The 22,798-nt window shown below is 40.9% G+C and overlaps 2 protein-coding genes across 2 annotated transcripts in view; one reads left to right on the top strand and one right to left on the bottom strand.

Annotated features, from left to right (window-relative positions):
• LOC138584261 (neural-cadherin) overlaps positions 1 to 4,776 on the top strand; it is a 119,209-nt gene extending 114,433 nt beyond the window's left edge. Inside the window, exons 30-34 of the mRNA XM_069656448.1 lie at positions 1 to 25; positions 726 to 906; positions 1,004 to 1,254; positions 2,931 to 3,088; positions 4,111 to 4,776. The exon at positions 1 to 25 is cut by the window's left edge and continues 240 nt beyond it. Coding sequence (XP_069512549.1) covers positions 1 to 25; positions 726 to 906; positions 1,004 to 1,254; positions 2,931 to 3,088; positions 4,111 to 4,776 — 1,281 coding nt within the window. The remainder of the gene's footprint in view (positions 26 to 725; positions 907 to 1,003; positions 1,255 to 2,930; positions 3,089 to 4,110) is intronic.
• An 11,101-nt stretch (positions 4,777 to 15,877) lies between these two features.
• ccne2 (cyclin E2) lies at positions 15,878 to 22,521 on the bottom strand. Its single transcript, XM_069656795.1, is given in 13 exon segments — positions 15,878 to 16,110; positions 16,246 to 16,403; positions 16,543 to 16,654; positions 16,764 to 16,898; positions 17,404 to 17,499; positions 17,602 to 17,748; positions 17,868 to 18,003; positions 18,599 to 18,741; positions 20,060 to 20,113; positions 20,248 to 20,329; positions 20,805 to 20,826; positions 20,829 to 20,842; positions 22,433 to 22,521. Coding segments are annotated over 13 exon segments (1,299 nt in total). The 3' UTR covers positions 15,878 to 15,999.
• Positions 22,522 to 22,798: the final 277 nt, after the last annotated feature.

Genomic DNA, 22,798 nt, shown 5'->3' with positions numbered 1-22,798 from the left:
GCCGGAGACAAGGCCGACTTTCAGGGTGAGATCTGGATCTGATTCAGACTCTACAGGTCTCCTGATATTTATTTAAATGTTTTTTAAGCTGTTTTTAATCACCAAGTTTTCGTACATTTTATATCAAGGTGAAGGAGAGTTGTGAGTAAACAATCAACATTTTTAGACTTATCAGATTATTTTGTAAACGTATGATCCTTTTTTTAACCAGAAACAGCTGTTACATCGCTCTCTTCAAAGCCACCAAACTCCATTGACAAAAACAGTAATTTAACCTCGTAGAAAAAACAGGAGATGCTGTTTAACCTCTGCATCGTTCCTTCAGTTTGTTTGTTATTGTGTGACTTTGGTGTTTTAAATGGCTCGTTTATATCCAACACAATATTTATATAACACCCGATAACACAAACAAACAAACAGATCCTGGCAGCAGTGGGTCAGAAACTCTGAGGGAGAATCACTGCTTTTGTCAGTGGAGTCTGGTGTGTGTGCAGAGAGCGATGTAACGTCTGTTTGTGGTTAAAACAATCATCTTCCTCTGTAACAAAAAGGTCTATCTCTGTAGGGATCCTTTCTGTCATGTTGTCACACACTTAGAAGAACAATCTGAGCCTGTCAGTGGAAACAACTTTCAGTGGACGACCTTTGATCTGGTTCATGTTTCCGCTGTCATATTAGTCAAAGTAAAAACAGTCCTTAACTGAACCTCATGTTCCCTCCTGCAGGCTGCCTGAGAGACGTCCGTTTTAACAGCCAGGTCCTCCCTCTGGACGGGCAGAGCCGGGACTTGGTGACAGTGCTGGAGAGGCGGGGCGTCACCTCGGGCTGCTCGAGTGACGCCTGCAGCAGCCAACCGTGCCGCAGCCCGTTGCGCTGCATCGACCTGTGGAGGAAACACCAGTGCAGGTAAAACACACAGAACACACCCCCACACCCTCGACCAGCCTGTCAAACAGATTTCTGTCTTTAATTCTGATGTCTTTACCTCTGCGTCGTCGAGCAGGTGTCCCGGCAGTCAGGTGACGGTGACAGAGGACTCAGGTGAGCAGCGGTGTGTGCCGTCGCCCTGCGGTCCGTCTTCCTGCCGTAACAGAGGCGTCTGCCAGGCGCTGTCGCCCGACAGCTACCGGTGCCGCTGCCAGGAGGGGTTCAGGGGTCAGCGCTGTGAGCTGGGGCAGGTCAAAGGTCACAGACTCGCCGCCCTCAGCCCCAGCTCCATCCTGGCCATCAGCATGTGCCTGCTCGTCTTCTTCGGTAAGAGACAAAAGTTATTTATGAAGTTCATCTCAAAAGAATAAATACACTTTGAGCAGAGGTTTAGTGAACTAAGATCAACGTTTCAACACAAACCTCACACAGAGAGAGATCTAACTCACACCAGATATAAAACTTCTTTAGTTGCTCCTTTAGGCACTTTTTGTAGAGTAATTAGAAGCGCTGTCTCGTCATCAGATAATCAGAGCAGCGTGTGCAGCAACTGAAACAGATACAAAGACAACAGGAGGAAAGTTCATGAGCCAAACTTTGTGTAAACACCAGCAGTGATCTAAAAAAACGTAATGGGGCTGCATCCTTCGAAGGACGCGGGCTACAAAGGATGAGTCGTTCAGCCTGTGTAGACGGTCTGGTCTACAGAGGACTTCCTGTTTGCGTCACCAAACGCTGCTCCTGTCGCCTAGCAACAGGAAGCTGGCTGGCTAACTTGTTTTGAAGGGCCTTTTTGTTATTTTAACATTTGTATATCGAGCTGTTTGATTGAGTTGAAACCAAAAACTTTTACTTTTAAAATGTTTTCCTCGCCGGTTTAAGAGTCCGACATCTCGTTTGAATTAGCGCTCAATGAATCTCGGGATACGCTGGGCCAAGAAGGATTCACCCGAAAAGGAGGGCGCATCTGAAGGAGCCTTCGTCGCGCTGCTGTGACGCAATCGGCCTTCAAATACATCCTTCGAAGAAAGGAGCCCCTGAACCGGGACACAGCTTATATTTCTGAGATTATTTCCCATCATGCTCCTGGGGGAAATTTACAAGCAGAAAAACAAACAATAAATCAGAAACAGAAGCTTTTGGCCACAGCTGCTCTTATGTGTGCAGAGGTTTGTGCTACCTGCACCGTATCTTAGCTAGGTTAGCATAACAAGCTAGGAGTTAGCGTTCCTACTGGATGTGGACAATGTTCACGTCATTGGGCTTTACTATGGCAACAAGACAAGAATGAAACTTAAAGTCAGGATGAGAATGATGAGAAAAGGACATCATGGCCGTCTTACACCGAAAGAGCGAGATGATGGAAGTGCTACAACTCCAGCAGGACGCTCAGGATCTTACTCTGTAATCACGAGTTTTCTTCTCAGTTGTAGCAGTGATAGAGTGAAATGTTTAACAGAAAAGACAAAGAGACAAACACACCATTAAATCAGCCGTCTCCTCTGAAGACCTTTTGTTCTAAACTTGTGTAACAGCTGAACTGATCAATCACTTTTCCATCAGCATCGACCGCTGACGACTGGTTTCAGTTATGTAAGGTTTATATTCATTATTAGTCGTTATCAGTAGTATTCTTCCACATTATGACTTCACTTCCCAGCAGCCCTCTTGCTTCCTGCTGTCCCCAGAAGAGGACAAACTCTGAAGGAGATTTTGAAAGTTTTCCGACCTCAGAGTGAAGGATGTTCGAGCCTGTTTCTCCTCATTAAGGGGCTCATTTCTTCCTCACCTGTTTATAATCATTACACTGATGTCTCTAAATGAACATCGCGCTCGTTTATTGAGGCGAAATGACTCCACAGAGCCGCGTTAATGAGCTGAATGTACAGGAAGGAAATGAAATCTGTCCCCCCGGTGCAGAGGCACATAAACGCAGAGATGCATATTTATCCTCTCTCTGTCTTTGTGTGTGTGTGTGTGTGTGTGTGTGTGTGTGTGTGTAGCGGTGCTGGTGGCGGTGACGGTGTGGAACCAGAAAGGCAGCCGTAACAAGTTCAGGAAGCGCGGAGTTTATCACATCCCCGCTGAACACGAGAGCTGGGAGGACATCCGGGAAAACATCCTCAACTACAACGAGGAGGGAGGGGGGGAGCAGGACCAGGTACACACACACACACACACACGCATGCGCACACACACACACACGCACACACACGCACACTTTTGTTTTTACATAACAGCTTCATAAAAAAGAAGGCTGCGCACTGTCAGAAACTTTAAACTAGATCATTTTGTTAACAGACAGCAGTTTGCTCCTGTGATTGCACCCAGACACTGATCTGACTTTTCACGCTGCTCACAGGAGTTACATGTCACTTCCTGTGTCCACTTTGTGGCGCTAGAGAACACACACCAACATGCACTAATCATTCATTATATTGCTGTACATTAAATGTAGACCACAGAGTGCAAACTTCATGAAAATGGAATTATGTTTTTCGAGCACAAGGCATACTTCCTGTTTCCAGCAGGTGGTGCTGTGACTTTGACTGAATGTTTGCATGACAGTGTGTTCATGCCTGGACTCTATGTGACATGTAAACCTTTAGGCACACTGTGAGTTGGAGTGAACAGCTTCCTGTTTCATGGCGAAACATTGACCTCACTGCGAAGGCAAAATATCAACATTTCAAAACTTTCAGCTGTTGAGGTCTTTCTGTGAGCGGAGTGTTTGAGAAGAATCAGATGAATTTTAAAGGAACAGTTTGAAGAGTGTGACACAATGCACCGGGGGGGCAACTGCTTAGAAATGTTTGCACAAGCATTATTAAGATCCATTTTGTAATACATCTAATGCTGGTGTCCAAATAAAGAAAACTACGGAAGCCCTAAGCAGACATGCATTTATACATTTTATTTACTCCCTATAATCCCCGTAATTTCCGGTTGTTTTCACGAGATCTCGAATTACTTGTTCTGTTTTCTAGATCGACAGCAAAATGATCCCGTTATCACGAGAAAACCTGCCTGGTTATCTCGAGATAAATAAGTCGAGATCTCCAGAAAACGAGAAGAAATGACTCGTTATCGCTGCAAACTGAGTAAATAAGTGGAATTAAGAAGATTCTTGAATCTGCTGACGATGACACCTCACTTCCTGTTTGTGTCCGTCTTTCCTTCCAGAACGGATACGACATCACGGAGCTGAAGCGTCCGCTCTGCTCCAGTCTGTCCCAGTCCTCCTCCTGCACCACCGCCCCTCTCATCAAGTCCTCCCCCGGCTCCCAGGAGGAGGTGCACCCGTCCGGCTCCTCCTGCAGCTCAGGCGCTCCCTACCTCAGCATCCCGCATCACCACCACCACCACCATCACCAGCACACTACCACCTCTAACTACACCAGCGACTCCACCTACGCTAACTTCACCGCTCCTGTGGGCCGGGAGGTGGAGCCGAGCGACGCAGGAAGCTATGTGGACGTCCCGTCGGCGTCGCGCTCTCACGTGGACTTTAAGAGTTACGTGTCGAGAATCATCTGGGAGGCGGACAACGACAGCGAGGCGTTCCCGCTGGACGCGTACCACGTGTGGTGCGTGGAAGGAACAGGGTCGTCTGCAGGAAGCCTCAGCTCGCTGGGGTCGGGAGCATCACGTAGAAACATTAGCTCCGCCCCCTGCGAGGAGGAGGAGGATGAAGGAGGGTTTGTTTGCGACAGGCTGTCTCGATGGGGCCCGAAGTTTCAGGCTCTGAGCGAGATGTACGACCGGCCCCAGCTGGCCCTCACGTACAGGGACGCAGTGGAATACATCCAGAGGAGCCACAGCCACGACCCGCTGCCTCATCACCACTAGAGGGCGCCACACGACGACACCTAAACATACAGTTAATACAGACTGAGAGGGAGTCAGTGCTGCGTTCATGTCCAATCAGGAAAGACCAAAACACAAAATAAAAACAGGACGGATGACCTTTTTTTCCTGTTTCCTCAGACGTCCTGGCCACGACAGCAGGGTCAGAAAGTTTCACATAAAGAAGACGCAGAGATTACAGATTTATTAAATTACATATTTACAGATTTCTACTGAAGAGTTTTACAGCCACGCTTAAATGAAAAAAAATGAGAGTAGGAAGATCAGGGCCTGCGTCGTTTCAGAGCACTTCTCCCGGCGCTTACTGTTGCTAGATTACCAAAGTTGTCTGGCGGCACTTCCGCTTCCCTCGGTAGTGACCGTTAAGTTTGTTTTAAATCGCTCCGTATGTTTAATCAAACATTCAACAAAGAAAGCTTAAAAACAATGAAAGGAATCGCGTCCTGGCGTCAGCAGCAGCTCCACACCTGCCCCCCTCGGAAAAACAAAATGATCAGCTCCTCCTCCGCCATCGTTGTGACAAAGTTGATATCTGAAGTCCGGCCCCTTCTTGATTTTGATTGGTCAATAAGAGAGAAGTGACGAGCGCGGCGGTGTTCCAAAACTATTTTCAAGTGAGAGCGCAGCGACAACACCCAGCTGACGCAGAGGGAGGGTTTCTGTGCTGCGGACGCTGAGCCTGAAGACGCTGAACTGAATTAGTTTTGTATAAAAAATAAACAAAAAGCTGCGTTTGTGGACACAGGCCCTTTTTTATTTTATGTTTTGAAAAGTCAAACTTTCCGTAGAAGAAGAAATAAATCAGAGGAGGAAGATTCTTTGACATTTTATTCTCAGAATGAGAAACAGAAGTCGTCTTCCTCTGATTTGTTTTTTCTTTGCCGAATTCTTTGCAAATATCTGCATTATTATTATTATATGACACATTTTACCTTCAGCTCACAGCTTTATAATCTTGTGTTTTTAGGCGGTCGAGTTTTAAAGGGAAAGTCGGTATATTTAATTAATGTGGAACCTTATTGTCAAGACCAGCGCTCCACATGAAGAGCAAGGCTTCCTGTTTGTGGAGGAAAGGGATCTTTATTTATAAATCAACAGAAGCAAATCAGTCGTGCATGTTGCGGGTTAAGGATGAGACTCGTGACAAAGAAAAGAGCACACCATCTACAGGAAGAAGTGTTGAAATTTACCCAGAAGAATTTATGGAATAGCAAAGTTTAGATGATTTTTCAGTTGAAATTCGGTCTTTAAAACAAGAAACACAAACTCCTCCCGTCTCCCTGTAAGAGAGAAACACTGAACCTGATGTGACGTGGACGCAGCAGCTCTGACCCCTCGCTCAGCTCGATGGCAGCACCTTTCAGGGTTCATCATGTGGTCGGGATGTTTCTTCATGTCGAAGCAGAAGACGAGGTCGCAGGTCGGAGTCGTGGTTCGGTGGTTTGAATGAACTAGAAGCACAGAGAGACGTCGTTCTGGGTTTATGAACCAGCTTTATGTCAAACATTTTATTTATTGTCCTGCCTCTGAAGCAGCTCAGTGTTCTGTATTTATTTCTGCATTCTGTGGGTCGCTGAATCGTACTCTTGGAAAATGTGGACTTTCATGCTTCAAGCTTTTCTGTTTTCTTGAGGAATTTTAGCGAAACTATGTCAGAAATCTTGCGGCTGATTAAAAGAGTCATTCTGGTTGGTTTGTGAACACGGAGGCCTTGATGTGAGTCTCACAAAGAGAACTCAAAGTTCTGCTCGAAGGCATTTTAATGCAGCATTTTAATCCTTTTATCTCCGCCCCGACACTCTTCATCCTGACCCCGACTCACCAACCAAAACCTGCAATTTCACATAAAAACTCTCCCAAGGACGAACTCTTCTTCTGCTGCTTCATTTCATGAGAAACATCTTTTCACTTTGCATCTTTTTTTCCTCTTTTCTACCTTCCTGTTGCACTAGAGGAGCGTTCAGACCAATCTGTTTGCAGGTAGAAGCCTTGTGAGCTCGCCAGGTGAAACACTTGTTACCACTCAGTGTTTCAAACGTGTAAATTAAGATTGAATAGTTTTCAGATGACAGATTATTTTTATATTCCCCTGTAGAAACTTCCAGAAGCTGCTCTCCACTTAAAGCTGGTTGCAGGACGTGTTAACGAGACGGACGGCGTCACTGACGTGTTTAAATATTCTGTTTGTGTTTGAAACGGCTGAAGTGCTGAATCTTGAATCTGATAGGGAGCGAGTAGAAGAAGCCGCTGTGGCTCAGGGTTTTGTTTGTTTGTTTCACCGAGCTGCAGAGACGTGCAGCTTCATCACATTTATGTGACCTGAAGGCAGTGAAAGTTATGATGTGTTCACTGCAGATCCGTGAAGGCCAAACTCTGTGAGGAATTTTATAAAATGACAAAACAGTTGAGGAAACATTTCAAGTTGAGATTTGAGAGCGTGAAAGGTCAGAAGGCAGAATGTCTCCGGTCTTTATGCTCAGTGCAGAGCTTCAAGGTTAGAGGAGATCTTTCTTATCACCTTAGATGCATTTGTTGTGCAGCCAGCAGGAAGCACATAACAGGTTGTGCATGTTGCAAACAGACAAGTTAACTATGTGTAAATATTTGCACGTTTTATAACCTCAAGTTATTTAATTACCAGATAAGGTTGACCTCTGTCAAAGACGTGCAGGCTGCAGTTTGATGACTTTAAAGAGTTCCTTAAACAAACCTGGATGTTACATCTGAGTGCTGATATCTTAAACTGAGTTTAGGTCTTAAATACAAACCAAAAGCTTAATTGGTAAATTCAGTGTCTGCGGGTTCCTTTTCTCCTCATCTGTTTACATTTTTGGACGTTTTAGGGCTAAAAAAAAAAACAGATTGAAAGACAACTCAAAAATTGTTTGGCTCCACTGATCAGAAGAGTTGGTCTTGCTGCACGCTCTCAGATCCCAACTTGCAGATTTGTTTTGTCTTTTCTTTTACTCAACTCTCAAAAATCCAGCTCTTGTCTTCGTTTTGTCTGTTAAAAGCAGTTTGATTCAGTGTTTAAATCACTGACTGAATATAAAGATGGACGACACATCTCTGCTCCTCTCATTGTACAATAATGAAGCCTAACGTCCCCCGGAGCGAGCGCTGCCATCTCGCTCATCTGTATCCAGAGTGTGTGTAGTAGAGATCGGCTGGTGGAGCCCCTTCCTCTACCTGACACACACCTTTACCTTGTGTCCTTGCCATGTCGGAGCCCTCAGGTGTCCTTGGCGTGTTGGAGCCCTCAGGTGGGCTCAGTCTGCAGCAGAACAGCTTCTTGTGTTGGTCTGAAGCAGATATTCACGCTGATGGAAAGTTCAATGACTGTAGTGTTAGTGTTAGTTACGTCTCCTCTCGCCGTTCCTCCTCTACTCTGCTACTCGGGAACAGAACGCTGCAGGAGACCCATTTGTCAACAGAGCTGTCAATCATGAGGCCACACCCCCTTTTTACAGCATCAAATAACTAATTAAAAGTAAACTTGTCAGAAAAATGAACACTTGGACATAAATCAGCATGATAAGAACTAACTATAATGACAGAAACCATGTTGGAGGAAACTGTATTTGACGTGTATTTAGATTTTATAGTTTGACTCATGTCCCATCTGTTAACATGGAGGAGGCGGGCTTTATGAGCTATACTGCAGCCAGTCAGCAGGGGGCGATAGAGAGGGTTTGGCTGTCATGTCGTCCATCTTTTTATACAGTCTATTGTTTTTGGTTTTGAGGACAAAATTATTGTTTTATGACCTCCCACAAGGGCAGAACGTGTGTTTTTTCTTATTCCACTTTCAAACAAACCAAATAAAACAGATAAAGTGTTAAAAAGCAGTTTGATTAGTCTGGTCTGATGGTTGTTTCCCAGCCTACCTCTCTGCTACGTATGTTGTCATTACACCGCCTGATGAATGTAGTTTTATATGTAGGGAGGAGGAAACGAGCAAAGAGTACAATCAGTGTTTATTCTGTGATTTGATAAAAGTGCGTAACTCAATCCAAAATGACAACGAAGAAGAACAAATGCAGATATTTTAGAAGATTTGAGGTTCTGATTTATTCCAAGAAAACAATCCCAGGACAGGGATGAAGGTCAGATTATGTGCCGCTGGTTTTGTAGCACGAAAAGACGTTTTTATTTCCCGTTTTGTCCCCACACGTCCAGTTTCTGTTTCCCTTCTGACCCTCGAAGAATTGTACTCAAAGCTATGCATCCAAATGAAACAACACAGGTGTCTTCTGAGCGGATGTGAAGCTCCAGGTGTTTGTGTTTGACCCGTGCTGTGTGACACATCTGGAGACGTTTGTGTAAATCCAGTGTTTTTAAAGCTGAGTAAAGTGTTTGTGTGTGTGTGTGTGTGAGAGAGAGAGAGAGAGAGAGAGTGTGATTGTGCATTGATCAGTGTTGATCTGTATGATATGATGTAAATATGGACGTTTTATAGCAGCCTAACATGAATATTCCTTTTGTATATGACTTTTAATAAAAACGGCTTTTCCCCAAAACATTTTCTCTGTGTTGTTTTGATTTTTTTAGGTTTCTGATATAATGTAGGAAAGATGGAAAATGTATTTATTTATATTTATAATGTATTTTATATGGACAGATACAGTATACACACAGAATTGTACAACAATTAAAGCGTCTTTATTGAACCTTTTGACAAAAAAAAAAAAAATTTAAATGACACATTCAAGTTCATTTTCAGGCTAATACTTTTCTGAATATCAAATTAAAAGAAATCTTCTTCAACCTGTTATTTGGACTCACTTATGAGGCGATGCTGCCCCCATGTGGTGAGCTGTGATATTACAGGACTGGAAGATTTACTGATTTACTCACTTTTAATCTTTGGTCTTACATGTCAAATAGAGGACAAAATAAAAACCTAAAATCTGTCAGAAACATCTGTCATGATATTATCAATGCTTATAAATTTATTAAATGAACGGTGAAAGAACAATCAGAACAACATACAAAAATATATATATACATTCATACATACACACATTCATACATACATACATTCATACATTCATACATTCATACATATACATACATACATTCATACATACATATATACATACATTCATACATACATACATTCATACATTCATACATACATATATACATACATACATTCATACATATACATACATACATTCATACATACATATATACATACATTCATACATATACATACATACATTCATACATACACACATTCATACATACATACATACATACATTCATACATTCATACATACATATATACATACATACATTCATACATATACATACATACATTCATACATACATATATACATACATACATTCATACATATACATACATACATTCATACATACATATATTCATACATACATTCATACATATATATTCATACATACATATATACATACATACATAAATTCACACATACATTCATACTTACATATATACATACATACATACATTCATACATACATATATACATTCATACATACATACATACATACATACATTCATACATATATACATTCATACATACATACATTCATACATAAATTCACACATACATTCATACATACATATATACATACATACATTCATACATACATATATACATTCATACATACATACATACATACATACATACATACATACATTCATACATATATACATTCATACATACATTCATACATACATACATTCATACATATATACATACATATATACATTCATATATACATACATACATTCATACATATATACATTCATACATATATACATTCATACATACATACATTCATACATATATACATACATACATATATACATTCATACATACATATATATATACATACATACATATATACATTCATACATATATACATTCATACATACATACATTCATACATATATACATACATACATATATACATTCATACATATATACATTCATATATACATACATACATTCATACATTCATACATACATATATACATACATTCATACATATATACATTCATACATACATACATATATACATTCATATATACATACATACATTCATACATATATACATTCATACATATATACATTCATATATACATACATACATTCATACATATATACATTCATACATACATACATATATACATATATACATTCATATATACATACATACATTCATACATACATACATTCATACATATATACATTCATATATACATACATACATTCATACATATATACATTCATACATACATACATATATACATATATACATTCATATATACATACATACATACATACATTCATACATATATACATACATTCATACATATATACATTCATTCATACATTCATACATACATATATACATACATTCATACATATATACATTCATACATACATACATATATACATATATACATTCATATATACATACATACATTCATACATACATACATTCATACATATATACATACATACATATATACATTCATATATACATACATACATTCATACATATATACATTCATACATATATACATTCATACATACATACATTCATACATATATACATACATACATATATACATTCATACATACATACATACATATATACATTCATACATATATACATTCATACATATATACATTCATACATACATACATACATATATACATACATACATATATACATTCATACATATATACATTCATATATACATACATACATTCATACATACATATATACATACATTCATACATATATACATTCATACATACATACATATATACATACATACATTCATACATACATTCATATATACATACATACATACATTCATATATACATACATTCATACATACATTCATTCATACATATCTACATTCATACATACGTACATACATACATTCATACACACATACATACATTCATTCATACATTCATACATACACACATTCATACATGTATGTATGAATGTATGTAGTTAATGAATAAATATATTAGCATTGATAATATCATGACTAATTCTGACAGATTTTAGGTTTTTATTTTGCCCTCTCTTTGACATGTAAGACCAAAAATTTAAAGTTCATACATTCCTATATTCATACTTACATACATTCACATTATGCATTTTTGAGTTTAAGGAGTGTTGTTAGCCTGTTAGCTACTGTAGCTAATGTAGCCTTTGTATGTACTTCCTGTCTTGCCTGCTGTCAGTTCCTGCAGTAGAGAAAGGAACCACCGAAGCTCCGCTCACAGCCTACAGGTCCCTTCCATTGGTCTCTAACCCAGACTGTGGCCTCTGACCTCTGACCCCAAACCTTCTTCAGCTTCAGCCTCATCCCAGTGCATCTGATTTACTCATTAGGTTCAGCACATTAACATCTGCAGGATTTCCAATGAAACATATATCTTTATAGCACACATCCAAAACTTAGCTTTGAATGTAGCATTAAAAACTCATTCATTTTAATGAGTCAGTGTGCTGCAAAGATGACCTCTAACCCCCCTAAAAAAACACATACAGAGCGGACTTTGAGTTGACATGAAGCATATGCATTCATACAATCAATGAAAGGAGGTTAGCATGCCCTGATGCATGTGTGTGTGTGTGTGTGTGTGTGTGTGTGTGTGTGTGTGTGTGTGTGTGTGTGTGTACGAGGGAGAGAGTTGGGGGTTGTCGCAGCTTGTGTCTGGGTGTGCTGTATTGTCTTTGACCTCTATACCAGGAGGGGGGAAGGGGAGCTACTACTAGCAAGCAAGCGTTTAGGGTAAGTGTTTCAGACATGCATTATGTCAGTGAGGGTCCTCACAAGTATAGAAGTGAAAATGTGTGTGCGTTTGGAAGGTGAAGGCCACGCTTTCCCAGGCCGACACAATACACGCACTCTACAGGAGACGGGGGGGCATGTATATGGAGGGAGGCCTTTGTCTGACAGAATACCCTATATATGTCACTCACACACAAGCACATACACACTACATAGGAATGCCCACACACCAGACAGTCACCATTCCACAGCAGCTCTTAAAGTAACATTTTTAACACATCTCGTGTCTCATTAGCACCTGAATGTTTTTCTTTACACGTGCTGGAAGTCGTCTTTGTTTTCTCTCCGGCTGCTAAAAACACAAACGTCACACTAAACTGAGATCTGCTGTCTGTGAGAGTCTCTGCTCTCGGCACTGCAGTGTGGAAACTAACAGAGGAGTATGAGTACACTTAACTGCAGCACAAACTAAAAATAATCCGATTAATCAAGATTAACAGAATTAACTTCTCCAGTATCTTCCAATACATTTTATTTTTGTGCAAATTGACAGAGAAAAAAAAACATAAATTGTACGCAGAATACAAAGTGACCCTCGTGTTTTGGTAAATGTGTGTTAGTCTTGGTTTCATTCTTCATCTGTATAGAATACATTTTAAACTCAGGTGTGAACAACACCATAGCTTTCATTCACATACAAACAGGTTTCCCTCTGTAACGGCTGCATGTGAATGTAGCTTCCTCAGGCATTGTTCAACAGCGACTTCACACTTTGCAGCTTTAGTTTGTAGCTTGGAATTAAGAAACAGGCAATCATAACAGTGTCATAAATGTAACACAATTATTTTTAGCAGTGTGTTAACAAGCTGTGAGACTGAGGGGAACTATATTTCCATCTTGCTTGTTGGTAATCTCTATTATACCCCTTTCCCACTGAAATTAGCGCTCTCTCATTGCCAGTGAAGTATCCTCCTGTCGGTCTTTTTTCTGCTGCGTCACCGTCTGACACACACGAGACAGGGTTAGTAACCAGTGAAGATTTTACAGTGGTTAGGTCTTTATTGTATCTATCACTCGTTCAGTCTGTTTATCAAACTCGGCGCCGACAAATGTGAAACGATGTTCGAGCGCTGCTCGGACGGAGAAGGGCGGAGTTTGTAGCTGAGGTGACGAGTCGCAGAAGTTACAGACGGAGCGTAGCATCGCGCCGGAAAGGGAGCGGAGATTACAGGTCGACACGGGTTTTGTGTTCCCATGTCCCATGTTCCCAATCGGAGCTAAGGAGATAATTACCCGGGTCTACTGCAGAGTCATTTGACCCAGGTTTGAACGCCGATTGTAACCATTCCCACTAAGCAACAAAGCCAGATGTTAGATGGTTTTTTGACCAGTGGGAAAGCGGCTTTAGGCGCCAGACAAGATTTTAGTACGGTGAGTGTTCTGGTTTCTGTCTGTAGTCCGAGTATTATTGACCTATCGCGTATCAGGAGGCTTTGGTTGCATGGAGGAAAACAGTCCGTGTGGAGAGCAGAAGAGGTGGAACACCATCCCAGCTTCCATCGGCTGATCAAGTTTGATCTTTTAATTAATCTTTATAAACATCTGCAGCAAGTTCAACTAACAATGTGTTCTTAGACGTCGTCTCGCAACTCCAACTCCATTCTCACTTCTCAAGTTGCTAACTGGAATGTAAACAACGCAGCGCACGGAAAAGGAAGTGTTGGCAGGAAGTCCTTTATCTCTAACAGCTGGCTACACCGGAAGCCCTGAAAAGTTTGCCGTTGCTCCCAGAGGATATATCATCAGACTGAGGCTGGCTTGCATGTAATGTTGGTCTGAATAATAAGACATAAATGCAGCGTATGCAAAGTGTTTGAAAGCGACAGATCGAGACTTTTACTTGAAATCTTCTGATTAAAAAACAAAAGATTAGACATAAACTTCTTATTACTATCTTATTTTGTCATGTCATTGTCACATTTAAGTTTTGATCATTTTAAACCAAATAAAAATAAAAGGATGAAATGTCAAACAAGCTAAGCTAAAGTTAGCGCCTGCTCCTCTGCATCCAAAAACAGACCAAACTCTCGTCTTATTTCATGTCATTTATTTAAAACATTCCAATATAAAAGAAAAATACACATTTGTAATTGTTCTATTTACAAAAACATACATTCTTTATCATCTACATACAGTTTACATGGTCGTTTGTTCACTGCAGAGCCTCCTTTCAGCTGCGGAGTCTCAGCTTTACAGTCACAGTTTGTTCAGCAGCCTTACAGCTTGTCGAGGTTAAATTAAGAAGCCGTTCGTACAGTTCATTTCTTTTTAAAAAGGCACTAAGAAAGGACAGGCTAGTGGACAACATGGAATAAAGACTGTAATTCAACAACAGGTGGCACACAGCAAAAATCATAAATAGCTTTTGCCTTTGGCAGTGATCAAACTGAGCTCATTCATCGCTGAAAGATTCTTATTAAACATATGAACAGACATTTTTTTACACGCTAAAGCCTAATCAATAAATACACTGAAAATGAAAAACAAACTTTGCACATTGTAGGCAGTTCTCCTATCAAAGGTCAAGTCTTCCAGGAATGTAACAAGAAACGTGCAACCAGGTTGCAACTTTAATAAAAAGGGAATTATTGAGCCACATGAAACAGAGGAGGTGCGTTCAAGACACCTCCAGGTTTCAGGACGTTTAAAAATCAAGTGTCTGATTATTCCTATGGCTCATGTAGAAAAATCACTGTTGATCTGCTGTGATTAAAGTGTAAATCTGAAAGTTTACACACAATTCAATACGATTTTGGGCACGGCTAATATTTAAACACAATTTGATCTCCACAGTTCAGAGTGGAATGAAATATTTGACGTAGAAAATGAGATTCCCTCATCTCCAGGTTTCCTGAGAATCTGACTGAAGCAACATCCGAGAGCGTTGAAGCCTCAGATTTCAAGAAAAGCACCAGTAAAACTCCCAGATAATACCGCACAGGTACAAAATCCTCTGGTTCCTCTCAAACAAGGACCATTTTTCAAAATAAAAGCGCATCAGGGCATTCTGCTTCCCTACCAGCTGCCACACTTCACTGGTCGCTAAAGCAGGCAACAAGCTGACGTCAAAGTAAAGTCACCCTTTGTACTGTATAAAAAAAGTTAAGATAAAGTTTGTTTACCTGACAATCTCATTGCAGTTTTGTAAAACCAAATGAATGAAAGACGGACAGGAAACAGTCCTGTCTTAGTGTTTCAAAATAAAACGTGCTACATTAACTTTTCCTACATCGCGTCCTGCCTGGGGAGCAGCTGCCGTGAGGAGCTGATGTTGTCCGAGAGGTCTGACGTCGCGTCTGAGGAGGAGAGGTAGCGTGTCTCGCTGGTCGTGTCCTGCTCAGTGATTGGCTGGTTTCTCAGTGCTGCTGGGCGGAGTCAGGACTGCTCCCACAGCGACGGGCGACAGCTGACAGTCGGGGCTGTCGATCTGGTGCTCCTGAGCTTTCCTCTGAAGGACACAGAAACAAACAATTCTACATTAAGTCCTGAAGGAAATCTTTTGACACAATCATGACCATTTCTTCTACACAGCATCGTCCTGCTGAGATGGAGATGTTAAACAGGAAATGCTTGTTTTGCTCACCAGCAGGTCCAGATAAGCAACGTGTGTCTGAATGTTGTGCCTGTCGTCAGATTTGACTTTGGGGAAGTTCTTGAGTTGAGGCGTGGCTTCAGATCGCAGCGCGTCCATGAAGGGACTCATCCACCGGACACAAGGAGCCACAGACTCCCACGTCAGGCCTGACAGAGACAAACCGAGGGGTTAGGATCAGGAGCTAGAAACATTTCACCTCTTAACATGCTTAATCTCTAAACAGCAGCTTCTTTAGTTGATCTAAATCCTGCCTGTGTGATCCTCTGATTTAAACCTCAAACTCACCTGAGACTTTATGAACGACATCAAACGTAGAAAAGTGGCAGAAAGCAGCAGCAGCCAGAACACTGTAGCTGTAATCCAACGAGCTGACGTCCATCATACACAAGTCCAAAAGCTGCAACACAGAGAGGTCAAAGGTCAGGAGGATGTGTTCTTCAGAAACATAACGTTACGATCCAGGCTAAGTTTGTACATTATTATATACGATGAAGGTGTGGATGTACCTGTGTGATCTGGATGTACGTTTCCTGGGAGAACTGCGGCTCCAGGAAGTTCTCTCCTTCCCTCTGAGCTTCGACCTGAGCGTAAAGCTTCAGCCACGAGATGGGCGTCTCCGGACACAGATTCCAGTTCAACGCCTGCAGGACGACACAAGGAAATGACTCTTAAATATTTTCTTTGCTCTGAAAATTCTGTTTCTTAAAGCTTCATAAAAAAAGTGTATTCATACCAAAAAGAAAAGTAAGTTTTACTGCAGAACGTGTGTTTATTTGTGTTGCTGATATCTGGATTTCTACATTTCTACTGTTATTGTTCAAATACAATAACAAGGTTAAAAAGACGCCGAAACAATCCCACATATTTATAATGTTTGTTTTTAGAATGGAGTTCGGTTTCACTATTCCTGAAGCAACGCCCAGACGATCTGAACGCCGATTCAAACCCAAATTTATGTTCTTGCGCCGCCTCATTATGCATTCAGCCCATGTGAGAAACTCGCTTTGCTTTTGGTCTGAACACATGATAATAATATTACAACAGGGGTTCTAAAATATGTGCTTCCATTGTAGAAATACAAAACTTTTTTCTAGATCAACTCTTCTATTTCTTTTCTTTTCTTTTCATTGTGCACTTAAATCGTACCTTTAAGAGGAGAAGCTCCGTCTGCTGGATGTCCCACATGTCACAGGCTCCATCGGTGACGTAGGCGAACTCCACGATTTTAGGAGGGTAGATTTCCTGAAGAGAAGCGAGAACAATTATTAGAATACATGCAGTTGTTACACAGCCACCTTAAAGTTGGAGCAGGAGACGAGTAGGAGGATGGGGGGGGGGTTTTACCTCCATCTTGGAGGCGATGAAGAGCGCGGTGATGCCGATGAGCTGCAGGTTCTCTTTGCTGACGTCCTCCTGAGTCAGCATGAAGCGGTCGAAGTAGTCCTGAGCGAGGTAGGCCGTCTGCCGGTGGAGGCTGTACACCTCACTCACCTGCACACAGAGACAACGCAGGTTAAACAACTGTATGAATATTTTAAATGTTTTTCTGTCTCTTAAAGATCAATGATTTATAACTCTACAACACAAAAGGACAGCAGCTGCTTCCTCACCTCCAGCAGCCAGTCGAGGAGGATCGCTCTCATCTTGGGCTGCAGTTTGGGGTGTCGCTGCAGGTAGCTCTTATCATGAACGTACTTCAGCTCCTTGTTGAGCATCTTGATCCAAACATCGTCTGAACTCGCCCAGCTGGAGGAGAAACAAAAGCTTTTAGCATCTTTATGTTCACTTGTAAATGTTGAACCTTTTTGTACTCCGACCTTTAGAGGCCCAAAGGGAGACTTTGTGAAATACTGCTGACCAATTTTAGTTTGGAAACGCTGACGTTGCATTTAAGTGTGTTCAGTTAGATGACCCCTGAGGATTGGGTCCCCTTCACATAAGAAAACAAGCTGCTAAAAGTTTGAGTAAAGGGTTTGTTTCTGTTCTAAAACCTTGTTATAAAATGAAATCAGTCGTGCAGATATGGAGCCTTAATGTTGTATCAAACAAGATAAAACTGTAGTCAAGATGCTAGTTATGCTTTGAGGAAAGATCACATGCAAGTGTGTGAAGCCCTTTAATTCAGTGATATTAAAAGTGATCCGTCTTCAGTTTGTGTTGCTAATGAGCTTCACGCTCAGATCAAAAACAAACCCTGACACCGAACCAATTCAAGTAAAAAAAAGCTTCACGTTGAACGGGGGCGTTAAAGTCTGAATACAGAGTTGGGTGGAGTGACGCCTCAGCATGTGGTGTCGAGCAGCAGCAGCGCCATTGAGGTGTAAAACACATATGCAGTTACCTGAGGCGAGGGATGGGGGAGGCCTTGATGAAGAGGTTCTTGAACGTGTACTGCTTGAAGCTGGACGGATCTGCAGGCTCCAGCTCTTTGTGGGGAGTTTCGATGAGGACACACGGACTCGCCCCGTCCTCCGACCAACACTTCTGCACAACAAAATAAAGAAAGCACACAAAGGTAAGTAAAGTCGATTCAGATCTGCAGTGAGGTCTACAGTATGAATCCCAGAGTCCCAGGTTTACTTTAAGTAATTTAATGTATTTCTAACATGGAACCCAAAAGTCTCTAATTCAGGTGCTTTCTTGCAGAATGTGATACAATGTCAAAGCATTACGACTATAAGGAACTTCTTTAAGAAAGGACGCAACAGGTGCTCAGACACATGGTGTCCAGGTGGCTGTGGATCGCTACCTTTGTTACAGCTCAACATTATTTTTCACCAAAAAATAAATGATAAAGAGACTGATGTTAAAGCAGCTGTTCTAACACAAGATAGAACTATCACAGACTAACACTGATAAGATAGAAATTATAGTGCCAGACCTGATTCAATGTTTTTTAAGACTAAAGGCCCAAAAGATTAATTCCGGGCACCGGTTTAGGTCAGCAGTTAAACTGCACGGCGCATGTACGGAGGCTGCAGTCCTCGATGCCCCGGGTTCGACTCCCACCCCCCGCCCTTTGCCACGTGAATTTCTCTTTGGTGCATTTTCTTCCATTTGCCTGCTTTACTTTGTGTTTCTGCATTTTAATGTTAATCATGTTAAATGTGCAATAAAAACATTTTCAAAACTTGTGCGCATGCAGCCTGTTACATTTGCTCCTGTTCGTTAGTCCTTATTTTCTCTTTATTTCGTCGTCTTCTTTTCATCATAGCAGTTTATTTTTCCTCCTGAAACTTCCCAAATTCCCCCCCCCAGGGATTAATAAAGTATTTCTGATTCTCTCAGCACTATGAACGCTAGTTTCCAATCAAGCTAACTAGTGGCACCTAGTGGTGAACAGCGGGTACTGCGAGGTTACCACAGGAGCCCTGAGTCACTTGAGTCCGGTTTTTGTTTCTTATTCTGTTTAGCCTTTTGTTCTGTGTCGAACTTTCATCATCACTTTCAGCTAGATTTATATTATTTTATCTTAATGATAAAGTCAGTCTGAAGAAACTGAAGGTGAAAGACCAACATATAAAAGGCTTATTGTATCTAAATTAGGGTTAAAACAAAATGGACGCCCACAGTATAGAAAACTACATTAAGCACTTCTGAGTATGGAGGATTTACGGTAAACGTATGCAGGGAAACGCGTGCCAATAGAACCAGAGGTAAAACAGGGCAGGGCTCAGTGGGAGGGAGGGGGACACATTATAGATAATAAACTAGTAGCAGCACACGCACGCATCATGGTTTGAACTCTTATCAGTTAAACACACACAATAATGTAGAGTTAATGACACATGAACACACTGACCTGTATTTCATAGCTTTGCTTCTTGGCAGCAGGTTGTAGTTTCTTCTTTGAAGGCTGCTGAAGAAGATAAACTGGTGAGTCAGAGCTAAACGCTACAACAGGATTATAAAGCTGCAGAGTACAAAGGTTTACACGGGAGGTATTCAACATAAAGATATACAAGTATTATACATGAAAAACACACACACCTCCGACTTCCTTTTCTTCAGGGAGGCTCTGACGGTCGGCTCAGGTGTGTTTGAATCTCTGGCTTGCAAAGTGATGCGACCGCTGAAATGAAACACAAATTTAGAATGAGCAACTTTAAACCCAGATTACTAAATAATCTGAAGATCCAAGAATCCCCCTTAACGTCACATCCAACAGGCTTGTGTCAACTCTTAGACTTTGGCAAGAAATATTTTTCAAAGTGGATTTCATGCACAAAATTTGTACACCTGTTAAAAATTCTCAACTAATAAAATGTTCCTGTAATCCTGCAAGTGTTAAATAACTAGTAAATGAGACTTTTACATGAACAAAATTAAATACAAGTTAATTATAGAGCCCTGAAGCTGGATATGGGTTTATACGTTTAGTGATAATCAAATTCATCTTTCAACTTTTGAGCCACATCCAGTGAAACATTTAAATTTTTTGTATTCATGAATACATTTGACATAATTGATGAAAACTATCTTTAATAACAGTGATAAATATCAGCCCCCTGACAACCATTTGAGACCAAATACCCCCGGCTGCTTACCTGCGTCTGGACATTTTGTCGACTTCTTTATGGCTCCGCTGCAAAGACAAAAAAGAGAGCGGACAGGTGAGATTTAGATGTACATTCATTAACATGGACTACAGGCAGTATAAGGAATTATTACTAATATTTTATACACATATTTATTTAATTCTCCTTGAGCTACGTCTTCATAAACTTCTGAAAAGTCCTAGGGCCAATATGTGGAGTCACTGTGCCCCAAAAACCACAAGTATACAACATAAGAGGTGACCAATATAATGAGGTTGCATAAGCCTGGAACAGGACAAAGCCAGGTAAAATATCTGATATAATGTTATAAAGAGCCTAACTAGCCCCTGGAAAGTCCTGGAGGATCCTTAGACAATGTCCTGGGAGACTCGGGGGCCCAAAATATAACAGATTATCACATTTTAAAGCCTCAGTTTGAATCACGTATAGGATGTGGTTAGCTTAAGATAACAGTGATACAGCAAGGTTAGCTTTGAGCACCAATAAAGAGAGCCAAAGTAGCTCAAAATAATCAATAATGTCGACTTACAAACCCAAAGCGCCACATGTTAAGACTATGATTACCATATTTCATTACACACGTATAAAACAGATATAACTGTGTGATAATAAAGAGCTAAACTAGCCACCCAAGCTCTGTAAGCTAGTGAGTGTCTGCAGCCAAAAAGAGGGGGGCTGGTTGTTCCCTCGATTTCAAACAAAAAAAGCTCGAAAATGCTGCATTTTAACACAGGTTTCTCGCCCTACGAAACTTAACAAACATCTTTAGACGGTATTTGTGTTCATTGAATGTGTGAAAACACGGTAATATTAACTTTATTTGAGGATTGAAACTCAAAGACGCGCCAATTTCAGCAGCGCAGAAGCGGGAGGATTTGAGCCCTGCCTCTCCAGGACTCGTCCAGCTCTAGCGGGCTAAAGTAGTGGAAAAGACCGCTAAAGATAAACCATTTTGCCTATAAACCACTCTAAAGTGCAAGATTAAAATCCTGGGATCACATATTTAAAGGCAGACCTCTTAAAAGTCCATTCAACGCTATAAAAGTCGGGTAAACCGAGACTACAGCGAGGCTAAGTTATGGAGGGGAGCTACAGTCATTAGCAAATTTAGCCGGGTAACTGCTAACTAGGTCAACAATAACTAGCTAACCCCAATATGCAGATTAACTGGTGATCAAGAGCTTTCACATGCAAACACCTGAATATATAATTGATCAAGGAAAACATGCAACAGAGCAAAATACAAAGTGAATAAAGACTATTCTGAGAGTTCAAAAGATGCCCAAGTGTTTACACAGATTAACTGCACTAATACCTCCATAAATACTACTATAACCACCTGCAGGATAAACGCAATGCTGAAATTAGATACAGTAGATGATGTTAGTAGTAGAAACCCCTTGAAAAAAGGTAAAATACAAGTTTGAACCCAATAAATGGCTGCAGTCCCTCGCCTGTCCAGATTTAAATCCACTTCACACAAAACTACATTGGAAAAGAACCTACATATAAGATTTAAATGCACTATGCACAGCTTAGAGACACACTGACTGAACAAATATGTTATAAACCTAAAAATACATGAATATATGCTCTCTCCGGCTCGGTGGTCTTACCTCCTCTGCGATGAATGAATGAATGCATCAGCTGTGGCGCCGGCGCCAATCCTTATATCCGCATATGTCTGGCGCTATCCACTGCGCATGCCCGTTCCCGGTTCACAGAAACGCGCTAAATGTTCAAATCTGAACTGAGATACTTACAGACGCACAACGGCGGAAGGTTTAAATGTAGTTGATTTACACCTCTCTTGCATATAAAACCTTACTAGAAGCAATTCGAGTGGGATAAAACGGGATATTTACCGTGCTTAAACGGAATCTCCGTTCATTTCCAATGGACAACGTATCGTAGAAGGGTTTTTTGAGGTAAAAGCAGCTTTCCGTGTGTTCCGGTTAAACTTTAACGACTCTTTAAAGGCA

Source organism: Semicossyphus pulcher, unplaced genomic scaffold, assembly GCF_022749685.1.
Source record: "Semicossyphus pulcher isolate SPU_LCO1_2020_fin unplaced genomic scaffold, fSemPul1.0.p SCAF_9, whole genome shotgun sequence".
Lineage (NCBI taxonomy): Eukaryota > Metazoa > Chordata > Actinopteri > Labriformes > Labridae > Semicossyphus > Semicossyphus pulcher.
Note: the sequence above shows the minus strand (reverse complement) of the source record. Positions and strands in the feature narration are given on the sequence as shown.